Genomic DNA, 20,625 nt, shown 5'->3' on the forward strand with positions numbered 1-20,625 from the left:
AGAGCGCATGCCTTTTTGCTTATGTGTTGTTGTTGTGTATTTGATGCTAAATATGTGCTGGTTCAGGTGGTGACACTCTGGGACACAACTAGTGCCTGCCTTCTTCGCCGATGAAAGCAAGTGAATGCAGTGGTTGTGTTACGCTTTAACTTGTTATTTGATTAAATCCACTCTTTTAGTTGCAGAACTTATGAATATTCTAATGAATGGAACGTGAGCATGTTACCTTCCTATTTATCTTTTTGAAGTTATATGATTCTTTAATCGTGAGAGTAAAGAAGTGAAATATGTCGTTTTCCGGTTGTTTACATTCTTCATATGCAAATCTATGAAGTATGTAAGCATAATAGAAGTTATGTCTTTACTTATGCATAAAGAATGTCATATGCATCTCATATATTGAAAGTTATGTCACGCAGCGTTCGCGACCGTATTGGTACAATGTTGTATGTTATCTAAGGAGGGATACAGTGTACACTCTTATGTTACCTAAGAAGGGGTAACAATGAGGAAGAGTATGATGTGCATCCATACGCATTCTTATAGAAGTATTTACTTTAAGCACATCGATGTTTTCCTTTGTAATTGCAAGGAAGTATTTATTATCGTTCTGGATGATAACTGTTTGTTGAATCATAGCTAGTGGAAGATACCATGCATTTGTTGTCATGACGATTGTTTAGTTAAGAATTTCAGAAGTTATTAATCCATTAAGCTTTCTTGCCTTTGTTAAAATAGATGCCTAATCGACCGTAGTTAAATAGCTGGTTAAAGAAGTTCACTTACTGAGATTATTTAATCTCACCCTTGCTACCTTTCCAGGTGCGCGTTAAGGTGATGACGTGGATACGGGATGTGTAGAAGCACGTTATTTGCATGTTCACCTCTGTCTTTGCTTAGTTATGCTGTAATGTCAGATTAGCAGACTTTAGTCATTAATGTTGTATGAATGCATCGTCGTGGTGATTATATATGTTGGAATCATGTCCCTTTTGTTGTTAGGATGCTTAATATACTGATAGTGTGATGTTTCTTATCTATCTATATGTCTATTTGTATATTGTGGCTTACATGTTACTTCTGTTTTCTAGAGTGGTGCCGTCAAAATTTTCTTGTTCGGTGGACTTGCAGGTTAGTTCTGTAGCATCACGAGCTTGTATGGTGATCTCCAAGGTGTTACAGATTGTGCCCGCCAGCACAACATACACAGATCCAGTCATGGATGCCACCATCTTTACCATCTCGTCAAGTGCCACCGATGATGTAGATATCATGTCATCGCACATGGCTGTAGGTGTGTCGACGCGGTCTGCAGTTGGAAAATTCCTTATGGCTGTCAATTGAGGAGGCATGTGTGTCATGTCGCGGCGCCTCAGTGCACGGTGAGCAAATAGACCTCAGCAATGGACATACATTGCCTGGTTGCATCTTGGAGTTCTTGTATCTTTGCATGAAGAGAACTTATTGCCGCATGCACCTGCTCACGGAGAAGGTTTCTGAGCTCGAATCGGAGAGTGGCTGCGTAGGATGCAAAGAGATCTTGAAGGTCGCTGTTGGACTTTATCCTATGTCCAACCTGGGACGGCGAGTGGGGTTAGAGGCTGTCAACTGTAACCGGCGTACCTTGCAAAGGAGGCGGAAGGTGCAAAATGGATCATGCGGTGCTGGCCACCCTCCTGATTGTTTGCACCAGATGCAGTTGCCATGCCGAGCGTTTGCGCTCTCAGCACACCTCATCGTAGCCTAACCAACCGTTCTTGCGTGTTTTAGCATACCTTAACTAATCAATATAGGAGTACCAGCTTAATTAGGTTTTGGATGGAATGTGACATAGTGGTCTGTTACGATGCAAGACACCAACTCTTTTTCTCTTCTGTGTTAGCCAAGGTTTACCAATAGTTGGTGGTTGGGTAACATGTTGCATGCTTTCAATAGTAGTAGTCTGTAGTCTCACTTCTGCACATGGATTAATGCGAAAACAGTAGCAACTATCTACATCCATCAGGTACCATCACAGTGACAGCGATGATGGAGAAATAAAGCTTATTTTCTGCAGATTAGAGAACTTGATGCAACTGATTGAAGCCGGTCTGAACTCTGAAGTTCCATGGAAATTGAACAACTAGCGACACACTAAGTTCTTGCCATGTTGGCTACACTTCTCCTTATGAAAGATCATACAGATACATCAGCTGCATGCCATGCCATTATGTTACACCACCATGTACAAAGTTTTCGCTTGCCCAACGACGCCTGCAGATCGACCGAAATCTCCTCCTAATGCAGTGCTGTGAGGATTGTAGACCCTTCCACCTGCAGATAGAAATTCATGTGGGTTAACAGTGCATCAGAGAAATGCTACAAGAGTTCAGGTGAAATTTTCATATATGGGTTAAGCAACCAAGCAATTGCAGTACCAATTCCCCTAGTGTTCAAATATATATGTTTCCCTACTCATTCAGGCTAGTAAACATCGTCATTTGAATCTCTGAATTTTGTGTGCCCCTTTGTCCCAAAAATATTCTGCAGTCTGATGCCAATGTTAACCTTCTGCTCCGAGTTCCCCAATGCGATACAGCATGATCCATTTTTTTACCTTGAAAGTTGCACCACAAATTTCTTCTTCATTTGCAGGAACAGCGGTGACCTTGTTCTTGGGGTTCTCATAGCACTTCAAGCCTCCCAGAGCATTAGAGTAGAAGCAACCTGCAGGCAGCTTGGGATCAGTGAAAAGGACTAAAGAAAACTGCTCAAGAAATATAAGACAAATATCTGCATCTCTTCAAATATTGTACTGAAAGTTGTCTTTAGAACTTGTTGGGCAGTGGTTGGCAAGGGATTTATTTATTTATTTTCTAAAAAATCTGGTAAAGATGATCTGACATTGCTTAATGAGCTCGCATTACCTTGTGGGAAAGGCGCAAGTGACTTGCCACACGATCCTTTAAGCATGTCAATGTCGTCAGAGAAGGCGACGCAGCCATCGGCAGTTATCCCCCAGAACAGTGGCACCTTGCCCTCAGGATCCTAACAAAACAAACCCCAGCACAAGAAATAAGCTATTGTCCTAAACCAAATCACCATGCACTGCTGCAGTATGTGCAATGCCTAGAGATGAGCAGCAGCTAACTCACAGATGCCACGAGCAGGGAGGAGGTGGACTTGTCGAAGAGCACGAAGGCGTAACTGCCGGCGAACTGCGAGAGCATTAAGCTGGCCGGGTATGGCGCCCGGTCCCTGAGCGTCTTGTACGCCTCGATGACGAGGAGCACCTCGTTGGCGCCCTTGGACAGCCCGTACTGCTGGCTCAGCCGGCCAAGGTTGTCCAGCACCCCCTCGAACAGGCAGAAGATCTCGTCCTTTGCCGCGAAGGACCTGACCAAAACAATTTGTTTTTCAGTGAGCAACTGTTGGATGGTACATGCATCTTGATGGCAATACACTAGTACTATTGCCAAGCTATAAAATTATGAATTTTGGATTAAAACAATGAAAATAGCATGCTGAACAGCATTAGTGTCTGATGCCTAGCAGTTTCAGGCTTTCAGCTATTCTTGAATGACTGAAGGACATATCCTTCAGAGTAGTTGCAGGCTTTCAGCTATTCTTGAAACCAGAGTTCAGAACGTACAATTAGGTGCAACATCGATGACTTTGTTCAAAGATGCACCTAACAGGCTAACATCGAGGATTAGGATACTTAAGCCTGTCTTTTTTCAAAAATAAATGCTAAAACTTGTTCAAAAAAGGCTAAGATATATGTTCCGTACTAAAAATGAATGGAGTGCTACTTCTTCGGTGGATCTGCCTAGTACTGACTGGATAAGAGCATAGGGCAACCAGGCCCCACAAATCATAGCGGCGAGAGACCATCGGGCAGCTTTCCTTTCTTCAGATCTGTGGGTAGCAAAGCCGGATTACCAACTGACTACCAAGTGCCCTCTGCTATGAACTGAACCATGTGAATGTTTAGCACAACGACAACTACAATTAAAGGATTAAATTAAGGTTGCCTAATGCTCTCATAAGTATTTTCTTTATTTTTTTCTTTCTTTCCACAATATTTCCATAGACTTTTCGCTTTCCATGAATGATAATTGTGCGGCTTTGATCTTTCAGCGGCAGTCTACCGGAGAATATGATGAGGCTCGTTTGTTGGCAAGTCAGTTGACACCTTATCTATGGAAGGTGGCATGATGTGGACGTACGAATTGCACACTATGCGAGTAAGGCCTCCCTTCAGAAATATACAAGATAAACATAAACATCGGTGTAACTTTCTTCCCGTTTCTTCTTTCTAATCTGATCATCACCAACCATTTGACGCAGGTAACCTTAGAAATAAAAAAACCAGAGACAAGATAGCAGCACCATGGCAAGACAGACAGACACCTTGTTAGTAGTGCTGCCTTTACTCATTTTTCTTTGGTGTCCTACTTTGTGAATGAAGAAATCAAGAAAACTTACTATGGATAAAATTCATGTCAAACCATGTGAAAATCCCACTGGCTGAACCCCGAGCGGCAAATCTAATACTATATCCGTTATAAAATAGATGTCGTTCTAAAATTCGTGCAGTTAAATTTTAAAAACTTTGACCACTAATATATACAAAATAATTAGAATTTGACACATAAAAAATGATAGTAATGAATTTATCATGAAAAATACTTTAACATCATCTATTTTTTATTAACTTTTACTGAAAGATAGTTGTCAAAAGTAATAATTAAATGTGATTGTTGGAGACCGTGTCGATGTCTTACACGGTAAGTAAAAGAGAACGGAGGTGATCTTTGTCATTTACTGGTTAATTTTTGTGGCTTGCGATTATTAAGTCAGAGATGATAAAATCCATTGCCCACTTTCTCTTTGGAAAGCAACCTGTCCTCAGATAAGGAGAAAAAGTTGCCCAATTATTGACACAAGTGGGCAACCATTGATTCATATCTGTTCGATAGATCCGCTAACAGGCGAATTTAGCTGCCTAATTTCTTACAAGTTTTATGAGCGTAAATTCCTGTCTGCTCGATAATACCATGGACCACGTCAGGGGTCGCGGCACGCCGGAGAGCACGAGCGTATCGGCCTCGGCAAGCGGGGCAGGACATGGCCGGAGCTCCTCAACGTCCCCCGCCGTGGCCTCGTGCACCTCTCCAGGATGCAAGCCGGCGTCGTGAAACGAAGCTCACGCACGGAGGCTGGGCAGCAGAGTCAGTGAGTCACGAGAGAGAGAGAGAGAGAGAGAGAGAGAGAGAGAGAGAGAGAGAGAGAGAGAGAGAGAGAGAGAGAGAGAGAGAGATCATGGCATCACATCGATCTAACTTTACTAACTAAAGAACAAAACAGAGCAACTGACTCTGTTTCTTACTACCAAAGAGTCTATGCATAGGATAGGATGACGATTATTCATGAAGCCGTCCTTAGATCTTGCCGAATCCAGGCAAAAAGGGCGCTTGTTTTGAGTCGATCAAGCTAAAAGAAAGAACAATCCATCCATGTCCATGACACTAGAGTGAGCACCTTGGGCGGAGGAGGGGCTCGTTGGCGTGGGAGTAGGCGAGGTGTCCGAGGGAGCCGAGCTGCATCGACATAGCCGGCTCGGTGCTGCCCAGGAAGCGGCTCACCAGCTCCGACGCCCGCGTCTTGGGCGACGGCGTCCGGCTGCCGGCCGCCACCAGCTCCGCCGGCACCTCCACCACCTCGCCACTGAACACCGCCAACATCCTCACTTCACCTAATCAAGTGACAAACTCCTAGAAATCTAAGCTAACAAATCCTGCTGCTAATCAAGCTAACATAAGCATCTGTATGCGGCCTTCCACATTCCTTGGATGGAAATGGATCCCTCGCAAAGGATGGAGAAATGGTGGAGGAGGCGAGTGCTTTATATAGCCGGAAACCCGAGCCCAGGTCCGCTGTTTTGGTTGATGTGGACCCCATCTGGCATCCTGTGTTTCCTTGTTACTAACTTCCAATTATCCGATCCCCTTTTGCACCTTGGTTAAGCTTAAAACAAATATCTCATCTTTACTGGTAGCATTAATCGTGTCTTACCATCCAACTTAAGTACTTAACACATGGATACAAGTGCAGGTATTTTTGTTTGAGTAAATTTTAAAAACATACATTTATTTTGATATATATTGCAAAAAATTATAACTTTTGATGTCTATTTAAAAAAACTACAACTATTTTGACATATGTTGTAAAAAACTATAACTTTATTATTGTGGGTTCACTAGTCATCCTCTATGATATGTAATACGAGGATTAACCGTGGATCCACCTGTTACCAGATGATGATAGGTGGGCTCGCCGTAAGAAAGTTGTAATTTTTTACAACATATGTCAAAATAGTTGTGGGTTTTTAAAATGGGCACTAGAAGTTAAAGTTTTTGTAGCATGTGTCAAAATAGTTGTAAGTTTTTAAAATTTACTCTTTCTATTTTGAATGAACCGGTAGAAGAATTACCTATTATATTGATAAAAGGGAAAGCCCGACACGCTAACTTGCTCATTTAGGACAACCTGATCATAAAACCACAAACACAACAGACAAACTACCTAACTAAATTAGACCCAGAACTACATCACTTGACTATCCACCTAGCTAAACTAGAGCTAAGATAGTCAACAACGCCGCAAAATAGATCAAAACCGGACCCAAAATGGCAGCCACCCGAAAACGCAGGGAAGAAAATTCCCAGACGACGCCTTCAAGGAGGGCACGATACTAAAGACGTCGATGTCGCCCATCCGAACAATCAGAACTGGGTTTCTAGAGAACCTCCCAGAGTATGCATCAAACACCATATCACCGCCTCTAAGGAGGGAACAACACCTGAGGGCAGCACCTACGCCGACATTGATAGGAATCCGAACATGACTTTCGCTCGGTGCTCCCACACCCAACCAGGTCGAAGGGGGCTAAAATGCGGTCGTGCCATAAGCACATCGCAGCAGTCGGTGACGCGTCGCCAATGATACCACGACGGAGAGGAAGGAGCGTAGTGGAGGGGAGGAGCGGGTGGGAAGGAAAGCCGCGGCGGTCTCCGCTTGGTGCTGCCACTGGTCACAAGGTTGCTCCGAGTCGTCTCGGCAAGAGGGATTGTTGGTTTAAGAGTAACTAAGGCTCGAGTGCACGTGTTTGACACGTGCAGTTAAGAGCATTGTGTAAGCTTCTTTTTTTCTGAAACAAGGTTGGAACTTATGGACAATTGGGCAGCGAGAAATGTTAGATCACAAGAAATGGAGGCTGCCACATCGATGAGGCTAGGAAAACGCATACATAGCAAGGAAGATTCTGCAGTGCAGAAGAAGGTAACAAGCGAAGTCGTGTGAGTGAGGTGAGGACGACGGTGACGGATACGCATCAAGTGGGATGTCTTGTGAACGACCCGTTTCTTTTAGTCTGCACGCGGAATTGAAACGCGACCACGAACGTCCAACGGCAATTTGGCCTCTCCCAGCAGATATTGCCGGCGACCACGCATGATACTTCAGCTCCCATGGCCATGGATTGTCACATACCTTCTGAAAAGCTTTAAAAAAATGCAAATGGTGAGAGGCTGAGAGTATAGATTTCAAATTCGTTCTATATTTTTTTTTTCATTCATCAACGAAAAGATCGAAATTCATAAAATTTCGATTATTTTTCATCATCTGCTCTTTAGATACTACATGCTAATGAAAGCAAATTTTAAAATTAGATATTTCATTTTCCTCTTAAATTCCCAAAAATTTGACCAAAAATTCAGTGAAATTTTAATTCCTGGTTGAGAGTGTACTCATGGGGTCTTTTCCAACTGGATGCCATTTACACTTTACTAATCGTGTTATGTATCATCAGCAAGCATTTCTTTCCCGCAGTGCTTACTTTCTCCGCAGTTTGCATTTGCACAGATGTTTAAACCGTACTCCACCTCTTTGCTTTATTTGTAGTTATGTTCTAGATGAACATTCATGCATATTTCGGCAATGTCATGTTAAACGCTTGCCATAGATGCATCAAGAGACCACCTCTATTGTTGACAAAGACTCTTAATCCCAATTTTTTTTAAAAGTAAGCTGTTAATCCATTGCTAGCTCCTATGGAAAACACAGCTGACGGCAATCCCGCACCACACACTGATCCACAAATTTAGTGCACAAAATCAACCACTATTTCACCGAGAAGGACTGATGCATCGTTCTGAGGCTGTATTTGGTTCGGCTTTTCTGTTTCTGGTTTAAGTCGAATCAATCAGGCTAGCTATTGAGTTAGCTTTTGTAAAATTAAAATTTTGGTTTTTTAAAAAATAAATTAAAATGTAAGAAGCTGATTGAAAAAAATCTTTTATGATTTTTGGTGTGATAAAAATAAAAAAATTATTGCAAAAATCAATAAAAAATCAATAATCAGAAGTCAGAAGTCAGAAAAATTTCAACCAAAAGAAAAAAAAAACTCCATCTAACCAAACATACCTTAAACTCCTCCAATCCATTAGACGCTCCTTTTCTCCCATGTAATGCTGTGTCACAAAAACAACTTGCACTAAGACTTGTAATGCCTCAAACCCGTTGGCTACACGTAACTACGTGTATATGTGCACTAACAAAATTTCTTAAATCATCTCAGGGAATAAATATCTAGCACCACGTCGCTTTTGATACACCGAGGAAGAAAACAAGTGGATGTAACCAAACAAGTCACTGCTGGGGCATCTCCAATAAACTCAGTAAAACTCACCCTCTATTCTTGTATAGGAAGTCATACCTAAAAAATTATCTCTAAATTTTCTCGTTCTCCAACAAACTCTCTATTTCTTACCCCTATACTCTAACAAGCTGATATTTGACTTTGCATCTGGATTACAACTAACCTAAAATAGCCCATCTATAAGTTGGCCCATGTGCTGCCGTTCATCTTCTTCCTCCTCTCCATACCGTTCCGCTCGTGCCAGCTCGTCGATCATGCTAGACTCATCCACCTGAAGCGCGTGCCTCTCCAGAAAACACATCGTTGGCTGGAACGATGTCTCCGATCTTCAATACGACCACTTCTCCCATGACGAGGTCGAATATGGAGACCTCCTGCCTCCTAGCATTGCGGACGACCAGGAGCACGGCCAGGAAGATGACAACAAGTACTGTTCATTCACTTAACCATATTCAGTTAATAACCCTTGACCATATCATCTGAATTCAAAGCACAAGTATAGCCAAAAAGATCAAAGAAAAAGAAAGAACATAGAAGAGAATCCAATCCCCTGAATACAATACACTGAATTGCAGCATCGAATCTAGATTGTTCTCACCGCAGCAATAAAATGAGAAAATTTTTACGGTGGTCTCGGAGGAACTTGAGTCATCTATTTTTTGGATCGGATGGTCTAAATTGGTTAGAATACTACTCATTATTTAGAGGTAGTATGAGTAGTATATGAGAGGAGTATATATAGTATAAGAGTATTTTTGAGAAAAAAGAAATAGCATGGTAGTTATATCGTGTAAATTTATAGGTTTAATATTTAGACTGGCCTGAATGCTGATTATTTGGTTGAACGATTATTTAGTGATTAGGTATAAAAAAAGATTGCAGTGCACTTCAATAGTATGGTGGATAAATATTAATACTACTGTCGTAATTATAGAAATGTTCAATCACATGGACGGTCGGATTAAATTTATACTACCTCCTGACTATAGGTAGTATGGACCACTGTAAAAGGACTCTAAAATAAACAAGATACACCATCACCACTACTGAGACTAGCAAGATTAACCAAGTAAGCATAACCGGACATCACATCCAGATTACAGATAGTAAAAAAATAGAAGAGAATAGAAGAGAAGAGAAGAGATGAATCGGTTGGGGGACTGAAACTCGAGAGCTAGCGGGTGTGCCAATATGGGATTGAAGGCTAGGCTAACCAGCATAGATGTGGACACCGATGGAGACGAGAAAGATGGTGATGAGCGCAAAGTAGAGGACAACGCGGACGAGGAGGGGAACTCGACCCGGTGGCCTTCTTTCTCTCTGCCGCCTGGAGCTCGACCCGATGGCGACATGGAGGAGCACGAGCGGCGGTGACAGGGCACAGGTGGCACGCGGGCTTCGGCATAGCAGCGGGCGAGGGGTGGGCTCGGGGCGGTCAGAAAACAGATCGAGGTAGAACCAACAAAATAAAGATCGAGGTAGGATTTGGTGTCATCGAGAAATTAGACATAAAAGACTCGGGGTTTAGATTTCGGAGCTGAGTCGACCTGAGATTGACGTTTGGACAGCGAAAGGCAGGGATCAGATCATCGTAGAACATAAACAATGAGCATATAGTGAATAGAGATCGGAGAGAACTTAGATCGTGATTTGTGGCAGCATCCAAAAAGGGGTATTAAGATGGATTGATTACAGTAAAGAGATGTGAAAGGAAAGAACAATATACTACCACAAGATGGTTAATGGATGAGAAGATTAAAAAGAAAAATAATTGTCTCTTTAAAGCAAAGAGACGTGCTTTCGATGGACAGTGAGAACAGTATAAGCATCTGTTTGGTAGAGTTCTATCTGATCTAAATTTTTGGTGGGAAATGGTTTTTTGGAGCAAGTGATTTTGTGAATAAAAGTGATTTTTTAAAATAAAATATACGAGAAAATGATTCTGTACGGGAAGTGAATCAGTGGAAGCTGTTTTTTTCAGCTTCCTAGCTTTTAATTTATTTTAAAGAATCACTCTCACAGATTTCACTCAATGAAATAAAAACTAAAAGATATTATTTAACAGAGCTCTCCTGATTTCAGCCAATAAATTACTCTAAAAACTCTGACAAACAAATCCTATACATGACTTACTTGCATTCAATATATTATATAACAATTAGGATGCAAAATTAATCTAGCCGCGCAATTCCACGGGTGATTTGGCTAGTTATACATGAATTCAAGGCGTGGCGCTACTTCGTCAGTCTACTCCAGCCATAGAGGAAAGCGAGGTTGACTGTATTATTCTAGTTGGAAACAGTCTCCATGAGATATCTCTCAAATCTTTAAAAGTTTGCACACAGAGAAAATTCCAGTCGAGGTGCATTACTACATTGGTATTGCAGAAGTCCTAACTCATGTTAAAAATACTCACGCACTAAAGATGAACAGAGGGTTTTAGTTTGTCTCCATTTATTCAGTTTATCCATCTCTAGCAGACTATCCTTTTCATAGTTCGTAACCCAAAAAAAAAAAGCGCCCTTATTTTGACCTTAGGTATTCAAATCGATTGGTACTGAGTGCCTATATTAAGGAAAAAATGAACTTATGAACTTGATGATATATGCTGATAGTATATACAAAATAAAACGAGTAAAACAAAGCCGGTGTGCTTAATGGAGTGGCATGTAGTTACATCAGGCACCTTGCTAATTGCTCAAAACAAAAGAAATATTGAAGAATATCCTTACGGTGATCAAGGAGCAAGGAATCATCGACAAGTGGCTCAACATTTGTGGCAAGAATTTGACACGATGACGTGGCAGATAAATAAAAATGATATAATACTTTGAACTTTTCTTTGAACACCATTCTGCTGTTTCATCTCTTTTACAAACAACCTAAACAAAGAAAAAATATTAATGTTATAATATAGGCACATCAAATGAGCTACACATGTGGACATAGTTAATAAAGTAGTATATACAGTTGTCAATAAAGTAGAGCAGTACCAAAATATCTTCTATATCCTAATCTTTTAAATTTTTGTTTGATTAGTGTATGGTAACATAAATATTATAAACAGTAACAAATTAACTCTATTTTACCATAGTGGTCCTTTAGGTAAATGGTGGAACTGTACTTCATCCAATCAGTTAAAAGTTACGCTAATTATCAAAATCAGCACCCGTACTTTGGCTACCAAAAGCAATCTAGCCTCACCTTTTTTTTTAGCCCAAATAGGCCTTAAACCACAACAAATGATCATTCTTCCCTTCAGTAGCTTTTACATTACCCTGTATTATACTCTCTTCGATCATAAATATATATGCTATTTCAAAAAAAAATTCAATTAAAATTTTAAAACTTTGACTAACAATAGCTTTCAAAATATTTAATTTAAAACTTTAAAATCATATATGTAGATTTTTTTTAAAAAATACTTTTATAATACCATAAATTTAATAATTTTTTTAAATATATTCTAATAAAAATAGTGATCAAAACTATATATTAGAGACTATTTTTTATTTAAAATAATATGTATTTATAACTGAGGGGAGTATTAGTTTTGAAAATTCAAAGACTCATTTATGCAAGCTTTTCCTATTTTATCATCTCAGCTGCTATGTTTACAAGATGATTATAGAGTGAGCGTTTGGTTATTCATACCTGTACTGAACAAACTGATCAAAATATTTTCTTATGCAGAAATCGATGGGCGCCCACAGCATTGGATAAGAGTATAAGACCGCGACCCACAGATTTGCGTCCTTTTGCATGACTTGTGGACTGCACAGAGAATCTAGCCCATATAATTCAGTGACGTTCTGGATTTTCTGTGGCTTGTGCTAAATGTGTTCGAGAAGGAATCAAACTGATGCAGAACTATATATCACCTCTAATTGCTGGTTCCAATCTATGGCGGGTCATAGGACTGATGCGAGGTCCTTTTCTTACAAGGTTTTATCGTCTTGTCTGACCTAAAAATCATCTTGAAAAAGGCAGGTGCAACTTGGCAAGAGGCACAATTAAATTTGCTAATATACTGGCATAATTGAGTTCCAATCACATCGATGGTGATTCCTGCCATCAAGCGAAACACAAGAAATAGAAAAGACAAACGAGAGAGAGAGAGAAAAAAAATCCTGGCATGTAGGCACGCTCTTTGCAATTTTCAACATGTTTATTCATAGATAATGCAACTTGCATTATTATTTTCACAAATAATTAGACATCTGAACGTTCAAGTATCTTATGTGAGCATCTTGGAGTGACTATGCAGGAATGCTATGTGCCCATAGTTTGCCGTCAAGGTTTCTAAACCAGACTTTTCTCTTACTCAAGTCCATGATTCTTCCAAGGCGCTAATGGTTCAGAAACCTAAGACGGTTTCTAGGATGGAAACAGATTGATATGAGTCGAATAATTTAATTTTTATATTATTATTTATATTTTAATATGAATATAAATACAAATTTGAATATCTTCGAATACGAATACAAATCGGATAGTTCGAATTCAGATCCGAATATGCATTTAAATATCTACTTGATCGGGTTGTAAGCAAATATTCTACATATTTAATGACAAGAATTTTTATTTTGGTGTGTAAAAAATTCGTTTACATTTAGAATTACTTGGACTACCAAAATTTTTAATTTTCATTTGAAATTCATATCAGAAATTTAAATTTTTGGTCAAATTTGATTGAAATTTGTTCCAATTTGATTAGGCTGAAATATATAAATTTGTTCACCTCTAAATTTTTTAAAATATTAGCAAAATTTGGTTTCATCCACTACGTAAAAAACAAACAAAAGAGACACAAAATTAGTAACGGGTCGTAATATGACCAGTCACTTATGTTAAAAATGACGAGTTATCTTATGGCAGTCATAAGTGATAGATTAAGTTGTGACCCGTCACTTATAACTTATTACCGGTGACGAATCATCTTAGGCCAGTCATAAGTGACAGGTTATCCAAGAGAATCATTAGTGATACGTCAAGTTTTGACCTGTCAATAATGACAAGTTTTGATCCGTGAAAACATATGAAGGAATCTTAATTAGTCAATCATTAGATGTATTAGCCCATCAACTCTTCAGTTTTTTATGTAGCTGTGGCATGTCTAATATATCCTTCATAATGTATCAATTATAAATCTAACTAGTATTAATTAAAAATAATAACTATATAATTTCATGTATCCAATAGTACAATTTCATAATGTATCAATTATAAATTTAGCTAGTATTATTCGAATAATTTCATGTATCCTTCAAAATATATCAATTATAACTCACTTTTTCACCATATAACCTAGGACTAAAAATAATTTTAAAAACTAGTCCATCATAGCAGAATAATATTAGTGAATTTTTCATATTTTTGGAATTTTATTTAAGATCTTAACAATTGTTAGGAGTTATAAAAGTAGCCTTTTTGGAGAGTTTTAGTTTAAATTCTACACATGCTTTTTGGGTTGCACATGTATTATGGAACATATACAAAAAGTTCTAAGATTTTTGGAGAAACATAAGATCATTTTTAGGTGAATATAATTAAAATAAGGTCTTGTGTGAAATTAGTACACAATACTTGTAGTTTTATTTTACTATGCATAATACTTGTAGTTTTATGTTACAAATGGTATAATACTTATAGTTTTATGCAATTCACTCATATATATGATAGTTATGATAGTTTTGTACCCTAATCTAAGGCCTTAAAGAAATTTAAGTTGAATTTACAATTTAAAGTGACACAATCCGTAGGGAAATTCATGTTCACGTGGTAATGATGATAGTTGGTGTCCGATGAGGTTTCGGGGTGATATTTAGAGGTAGTTATGCTTAAGTAGTACAAAGTATCTACACATTGTTATCCCAAGTGTCATCCTGAAACTTGGGTCATAAAATCTAAGACAATCATTTTTGTATGTTACATTATTGTTGTATTTTAAGTTGCTTTTATCTTTAAACATGCAAATGATGAAAAATGAGATCTATTTTCTCATATATATACAACTACACATCTCGACATGGATGGTTATTACGCATGCACCTTACACATGTTTTCACTATTCCTATCGAATGTGTAGCTATAGTTGTCTCCACATTCCGATACAGGGTTTAACATCTGCATCTTTTATCTTTTAAGTTTATGAGACTAATAATGTTTTAAAGTTTGATTTGCTAATAATGATTATTTTTCCTGCCACTTTTAGCATCCACCGTTGATGGTACCAAGGTTCGGGATTAACCACTAAACTTTAAGAGATCATAGCAGGGCAAATTTCACATGGACAGGGGTGGGGAGGAAGGTACATTAGGTTTTGTATGATGCTCATCTTAAGACTATTGGATCTACCTTCCTCTCTCTCCATCTGGGTGAAATTTTCTCTATCATATATAGAATTTACCACCAAAAATATTTTTAGAGAGAGCTCATTTCACTTACCCGCACACATTCTGTGATAATGGAGATAGCGTCCTCCTAAATGATGTTGAGGTATGTAATTTTATATATTAATATATACCTTTCAATTTCTACTAAATTACACAAACAACTGAGTAGCAGCCAATCACGATCCTCACCTAAGGCCAGTTGCAACCAATTGCTATCGATCGATGTAACCCTACACAATGTTAGATATATATTATCTTCTGTGTAATATTCCCGTGTTATAAGAAATTCTTTGTATATTATCATATGTATATGCATATATTAGCCTATAGTTTTAAGGAAATCATGTTGTTATTACTAATATGATATCAGACCTGGATTTTCTTCTCTAGGATGAAGCAACTCATCCAAAGCCCTATACTTTGAGTTGCACAAGATCGCAGCGATATTCTGTGCGGACTGAACCTCCACCCCAGTCAGCATTATGCAACAGCATCTCCCAACTAGGGATGGCAATGGGTATGAATTACCCGTGGATAAGAAACCCGATAGATACGGGTTTGGGTTTCAACGTTTCCCACGGGTACGGGTTTGATTATAAACTCGATAGGCAAAAGGTCACGGGCAAGAAAAATACATACCCGTGCCCGTAAACCCGCTCCAATCATCTTATATGTAGACCCAAGTCATCACTAGGTATATAAACCCGCTCTAATTACCCATAAAACCGCTCCAATTACTCACAAACCCGCTCTAATTATCCTAGCAGACGGGTATACAAGTGCACCCGTGGGTATAAAACGCCCGCGGATGGTGGGCACAGATAACATTTCTTACCCTTAACGGGTAACAGACGCAGGCACGGGTTTAGGAATCCACTCGTGGATACGGGTCTAGACATCATATATCCACGGGTATTTTACCTGTTGCCATCTCTACTCCCAACTGAAAGAAGTAGATGATGCAACAATATTGAGTTCGTGACGAGGTAAAGTTCAGAGATATGGAGGGAAATTTTTCTATACCTGAAAGAAAACATAAAAATCACAAAATACACAGCAGCTCCAGCGCGACATGTAAGATCCTACCAGCCATGCCTCTTCAATAAACTTTACAGCGAGTTATTTCAATTATGTAGACAATGAGGCGTGGAAGCACGGAGCATCAGCTACCAAGATTAAAGATCAGACAACATGGCCAGGCAGCTGATATTTAATGAACAGTTCCATCAAATGCAACAACATGATAATTTAGCATGTTCAGAAGGGCCTTTTTCGCTCCAAATAAGACCCTCTCTTGCTGTGCAGCAACTGCAAATTGCAAATACCAAGTATACCACAATCTAGCAGCTGATATTTACAAAAGAGATCACATGTCATCCTGAACAACTCGCAATGGCAATACTCACTATGGTAAACAAGATGTAAAGTCCCATAAGGCAGTAGCCCCAGAATCTGGGTACCCGAAACCTAGCCCAGGTGACCACCAACAGGGTGCCCATCAAGCTTAGAAGAAGAAATACAAATGCAACAACAATTCCTACATGGAATTCAAGCACATAAGCTTTGGGGTAAACTCTTGCTGTCTGTACTACTAGGGCAGTTCCCAATCCAACCAGCATATTGAACATTGGTCCGGCAAAGCAGCCAGCAATGGCGATTGTAGGTTGACCAGCCTTGGTCAGTGCCATATCAGCGACAAGGTCACCTACAGAATTCCCCCATGCCAAGACCGTCATGCCAAGTATAGCTGGAGGGAAATTCATGACAAGTCCAATTGCTGCAAGGCAGTTCAGGAGCTCTCCAGCCATGGTTGAGATCCAGAAGACACTCATTGTGAAAGAAATGAGGGTGCTTGCAATGTTTTCTGTTTCTGGGGCTTCTTTCTCAAAGAGGAAGTGGGATAGAGCCAAACAAAAGCTAGCAAAAAGCACAACAGACCATAGAGGGAAGCGGATTTGAGGGAGAAGAAACACTATTCGGGTATTCAAAGGAATAAATGAACTGAAAGAATACAGGAGTAAGAGAGGGCATAGACAGATGTTCGCACAAATGTAAACTTTGTTCCACTCAGAAGGAAGGGTTGATGGTATAGTGAGCTTCAGAACAAATGCAATGGGCCACTCCCAAACTTTTGTTACCTGGCAGAGGTAGAGATACTAATCAGTACAGCCAAAACAATGCAGAGAATGAGGAAAATGTTCATGCTTACAGTCTCACAAGTTGAGCATATGTGAAGCGATGCAATGTGATATATTAGCATATGTGCTCCATCCCATTAGCTCATGGTGAATGCAAAGAAATGTTTTGCACAGTTGAGCAATGCGCGATCTACCCTTGCTAAAGTTTCGTGAACTGCTAGAAGGAGCGACAGAATCTTATGTTTGCTAGGGGCCTAAGCTAAGACAGCCTCCATGTGCTGGAAAATATTGAGCTATTGATGATAACCAATTTGGCAGAAAAGGAAGACAATCATAATTCACTTCTATGCTTCACTTTCCCTCAACGCATTTTTCATCTTCTTTATAGTAGCTCCATCTACTTCTACTTGTTGCTGATACTGACAACCTTGCTAAGTTGCTAGTGGACTAATTAATAATGCACTAAAGGATTGTGTTTTGATGAATACTTTTCTGGTCAGCATGGAAAAGGTACAACTTTCTAATATTTACTATTTAGCGATCTTTTTCTGGAGGGCTACCACTCTGCAAATTATAAAGAAAAATTGTTACAGGCTACTGAAATTTCTGAATTTTTTTAATAATATTATTTTATTAGAAAATTGTAAAAATAATAGCAAAATTCAAAAAAATTGCAATAATAGGTACTTGTCGACACGCCGAATACCGACAATGGGCCTGTTGTTATTCCGCATGCCGACAGCCTATGTGGCACTGGACCCAAGGGTTGTCTACACGCAGAATGCCAACAGGTTATGAGCCAAGCTAAATGGATGTGCCGCGTAGGATGTTCGTGCAGCGTACCAGCCTGTTGGCATTCTGCATGCTGACAGGTGACGCGTCATGACCTGTCAGCACGCAGAATACCAACAGGTGCCACGTTAGGCCTATCGACATTTCGCGTGCCGATAGGCTTTATATAATCCATAGCCGTCGATTTCTCTCTCACGCCTGGCCGCACACATCGCGGGCGGCAACGAACAGGCGACAGTGACGAGCGGGCAGCGGCCGACGAGCAGGCGATAGTTGTCAAGCTGTCGGCAAATGGAGTGACCACATGCATGTCAGCATTCCGTTTGCTGACAGCCCTATCAGCTATCCGGTACCGTGACACCCTTGTCGGTGTCTACCCGGATGCCTATCGGCACGTGGAATGCCGACAGACCTTTGATCCGTATTCTGCATGCCGACAGGCCTCCGGACCCAGTGCCACGTAGCCTGTTGGCATGTGGAATACCGACAGGTCACTTGTTGGTATTCCACATGCCAACCGGTACCTATAATTGCAATTTTTTAAACTTGGCTATTATTTTTACAATTTTCCAATAAAATAATATTATTTAAAAAAATTCACTTAGTTGACTTTACAGCAAATTTTTGGAGTAAATTTGAACACTTAGGAGGCCGGATTCAAATGTGAGAAACAGTCAAAAAGATTTTTCCAATCTGCAAATGTTTAGGACGTTCGATCTGAGGGCACAAGCACAACCAAACAGACTGCCTATACTAGAATCGTGGTCCCCAATTACTACTAACATATTGGTAGTAAAAAATGACTCAGGGAAGCACACAAACTAACTGCGACTTCTTGGAAACATACCTTGCTGAGCGCCGCACACAAAGTAGGGTCCTTTTGCTTGCGATCCTCCATTGTGACTGGCAAGTCCATTGCCACACGGCCAATGCCATTCGCCATCTCCAGCTCGCCAGAGCTCACTGCCTTCCGCTCCGCACCCAAATCCATGTAGAACACTAGCCCCACAAAGAAGGCGTAGAAGAGCACGAGCCCCACGGCCTGCCACAGGAAAATCTCCGCGCTGAGGTAGATGTAAAACAGCCCGGACGCCGCGAGGAGGTAGAAGAACACGTCCCGCGCGAAGGACGCGGGCGGGACGGCGAAGGGCGCGGCGATGAGCGCGACGGCGCCCACGACGAACGCGGAGACGAACGCGCCGGCGGAGAGGACGGCCGCGAGCCCCGCCCTGGGCATCCCGGCGGCGCCCCCGAGCGCGGCGGCGGAGGCGAACGCGTCGGGCGCGCCGTTGCCGATCGCGAGGAGAGTGACGGCGGCCATGGAAGGGGAAAGGCGGAGGGCGGCGGCGAGGCGGGAGACGGCGGGGCTGAAGTGGGCCCCCGCGGCAGCGGCGAGGAGGCGGAAGTGGAGGAGGAGGAGGAGCGCGAGGAGCGGGAGGGAGAGGCGGGCGTCGCCGCGGAGGAGGCAGGAGTGGATGGCGGCGTAGTCGAGGAGGCCCGGCGGGTTGGCGAGGGCGGAGGAGGCGCTGCAGGTCTCCTCCGCGGGGGAGGCCATGCCATACGACGATGCGATGCGCGGCGGCGTAATGGTGAGGAATCTATGGGATGGCAGTGGCAGCGAGTGGGGAAAGGGGAGCGGCACGGACGCCGACGCGTAGGCAGGACTCGGCGGAGTGCCCGCTGCCAAACTTGGTGGTGGTGGTGGGTCCCGCGGAGGAAGAAGGTCGGAACGCAGCACAGCATGAGATCAGTCAGCCCACGAGGCCCATACCATACGACGCCTATTAGTAAGTTTTTCTGTTTTCTTTATTTTCTTTTTTTCTCAATGTGTAATTTAATCCCTGTGATATAGATTTATAATTGTTTTGACTTTTCGCACACATTCAGCAATTCAACAGGTTTGATTCTACAAGTTACGAAATTTATTTAACAATCGTAAGACCTAATCATATTTAAAAACCAATTCAACAATGTGTGAGACCTATTCCAACAATTTGTTGTAACATGCTCGGCATTTTTATTTGGTTTGATGAGACATTGTATTTGAAATGTTGAAATAGCACATTAAAAAATCAAATTATATTCATGTTGGGTCTTGTTTTGCTACATTAGTTGCGAGCAACAACAAAGTTTTAATGATTTTGAAAACAGAGTTCTAGTTTGAAAGATAAATACATTTAAAGCTTGAAACTGCATCCCACACCAGCCCAACCCACCTCCACCCCCAGCTAGACCATGTCGCCATGCCTATTTGAAAAAATTATATGTGTAGGTTATCGTCGTCCGTTCAACAGATGAGAACTTGTGGGACTCAGCGCTCAGTGTATTAAATAATTAGAGAGAGTAACATCTCGTTCATTCAGTGGGCGAGAACTTAGTCCTGCCCGCTAAACGAGTGAGAACTTGGTCTCGCTCTGTAAATGGGCGATATCTTTATTAATACAAAAGGATATATATAATTGTTTTTCTAATATAACTTTTGTATACGAAAATTTAAAAAATATTGTACATTTATTCGGCGAAAAATACTAGTTATGCAAATAGTTATCCAAACAGCATCACGGAGTGGTTCATTCTATCCTTAATTTTGGTTTGATGT

General features: G+C 40.8%; 2 protein-coding genes across 2 annotated transcripts; both read right to left on the reverse strand.

Annotated features, from left to right (window-relative positions):
* Positions 1-2,029: 2,029 nt before the first annotated feature.
* LOC133886586 (stem-specific protein TSJT1-like) lies at positions 2,030-5,871 on the reverse strand. Its single transcript, XM_062326277.1, has 5 exons — positions 5,524-5,871; positions 3,135-3,375; positions 2,907-3,027; positions 2,597-2,706; positions 2,030-2,313 (listed from the first exon to the last, which is right to left on the reverse strand). The coding sequence occupies exons 1-5, from the start codon at positions 5,724-5,726 to the stop codon at positions 2,278-2,280; spliced, it is 711 nt and encodes a 236-aa protein (XP_062182261.1). The 5' UTR covers positions 5,727-5,871; the 3' UTR covers positions 2,030-2,277.
* A 10,472-nt stretch (positions 5,872-16,343) lies between these two features.
* Positions 16,344-19,728, reverse strand: LOC133887410 (cation/calcium exchanger 5-like). Its single transcript, XM_062327351.1, has 2 exons — positions 18,874-19,728; positions 16,344-17,234 (listed from the first exon to the last, which is right to left on the reverse strand). Exons 1-2 carry the CDS (start codon positions 19,579-19,581, stop codon positions 16,470-16,472), a joined length of 1,473 nt encoding a protein of 490 aa, XP_062183335.1. The 5' UTR covers positions 19,582-19,728; the 3' UTR covers positions 16,344-16,469.
* Positions 19,729-20,625: the final 897 nt, after the last annotated feature.

This window comes from Phragmites australis, chromosome 12 (genome assembly GCF_958298935.1).
Source record: "Phragmites australis chromosome 12, lpPhrAust1.1, whole genome shotgun sequence".
NCBI lineage: Eukaryota > Viridiplantae > Streptophyta > Magnoliopsida > Poales > Poaceae > Phragmites > Phragmites australis.

Coding starts and splice junctions, on each gene's coding strand:
- LOC133886586 (XM_062326277.1), bottom strand. CDS start 5,726: ATGTTGGCGGTGTTCAGTGGCGAGGTGGTGGAGGTGCCGGCGGAGCTG. Junction 3,028..3,134: donor CCTCCCTGCTCGTGGCATCT/GTGAGTTAGCTG, acceptor TTGTTTTGTTAG/GATCCTGAGGGCAAGGTGCC. Junction 2,707..2,906: donor ACTTGCGCCTTTCCCACAAG/GTAATGCGAGCT, acceptor AGCTGCCTGCAG/GTTGCTTCTACTCTAATGCT.
- LOC133887410 (XM_062327351.1), bottom strand. CDS start 19,581: ATGGCCTCCCCCGCGGAGGAGACCTGCAGCGCCTCCTCCGCCCTCGCC. Junction 17,235..18,873: donor TGTGTGCGGCGCTCAGCAAG/GTATGTTTCCAA, acceptor TACCTCTGCCAG/GTAACAAAAGTTTGGGAGTG.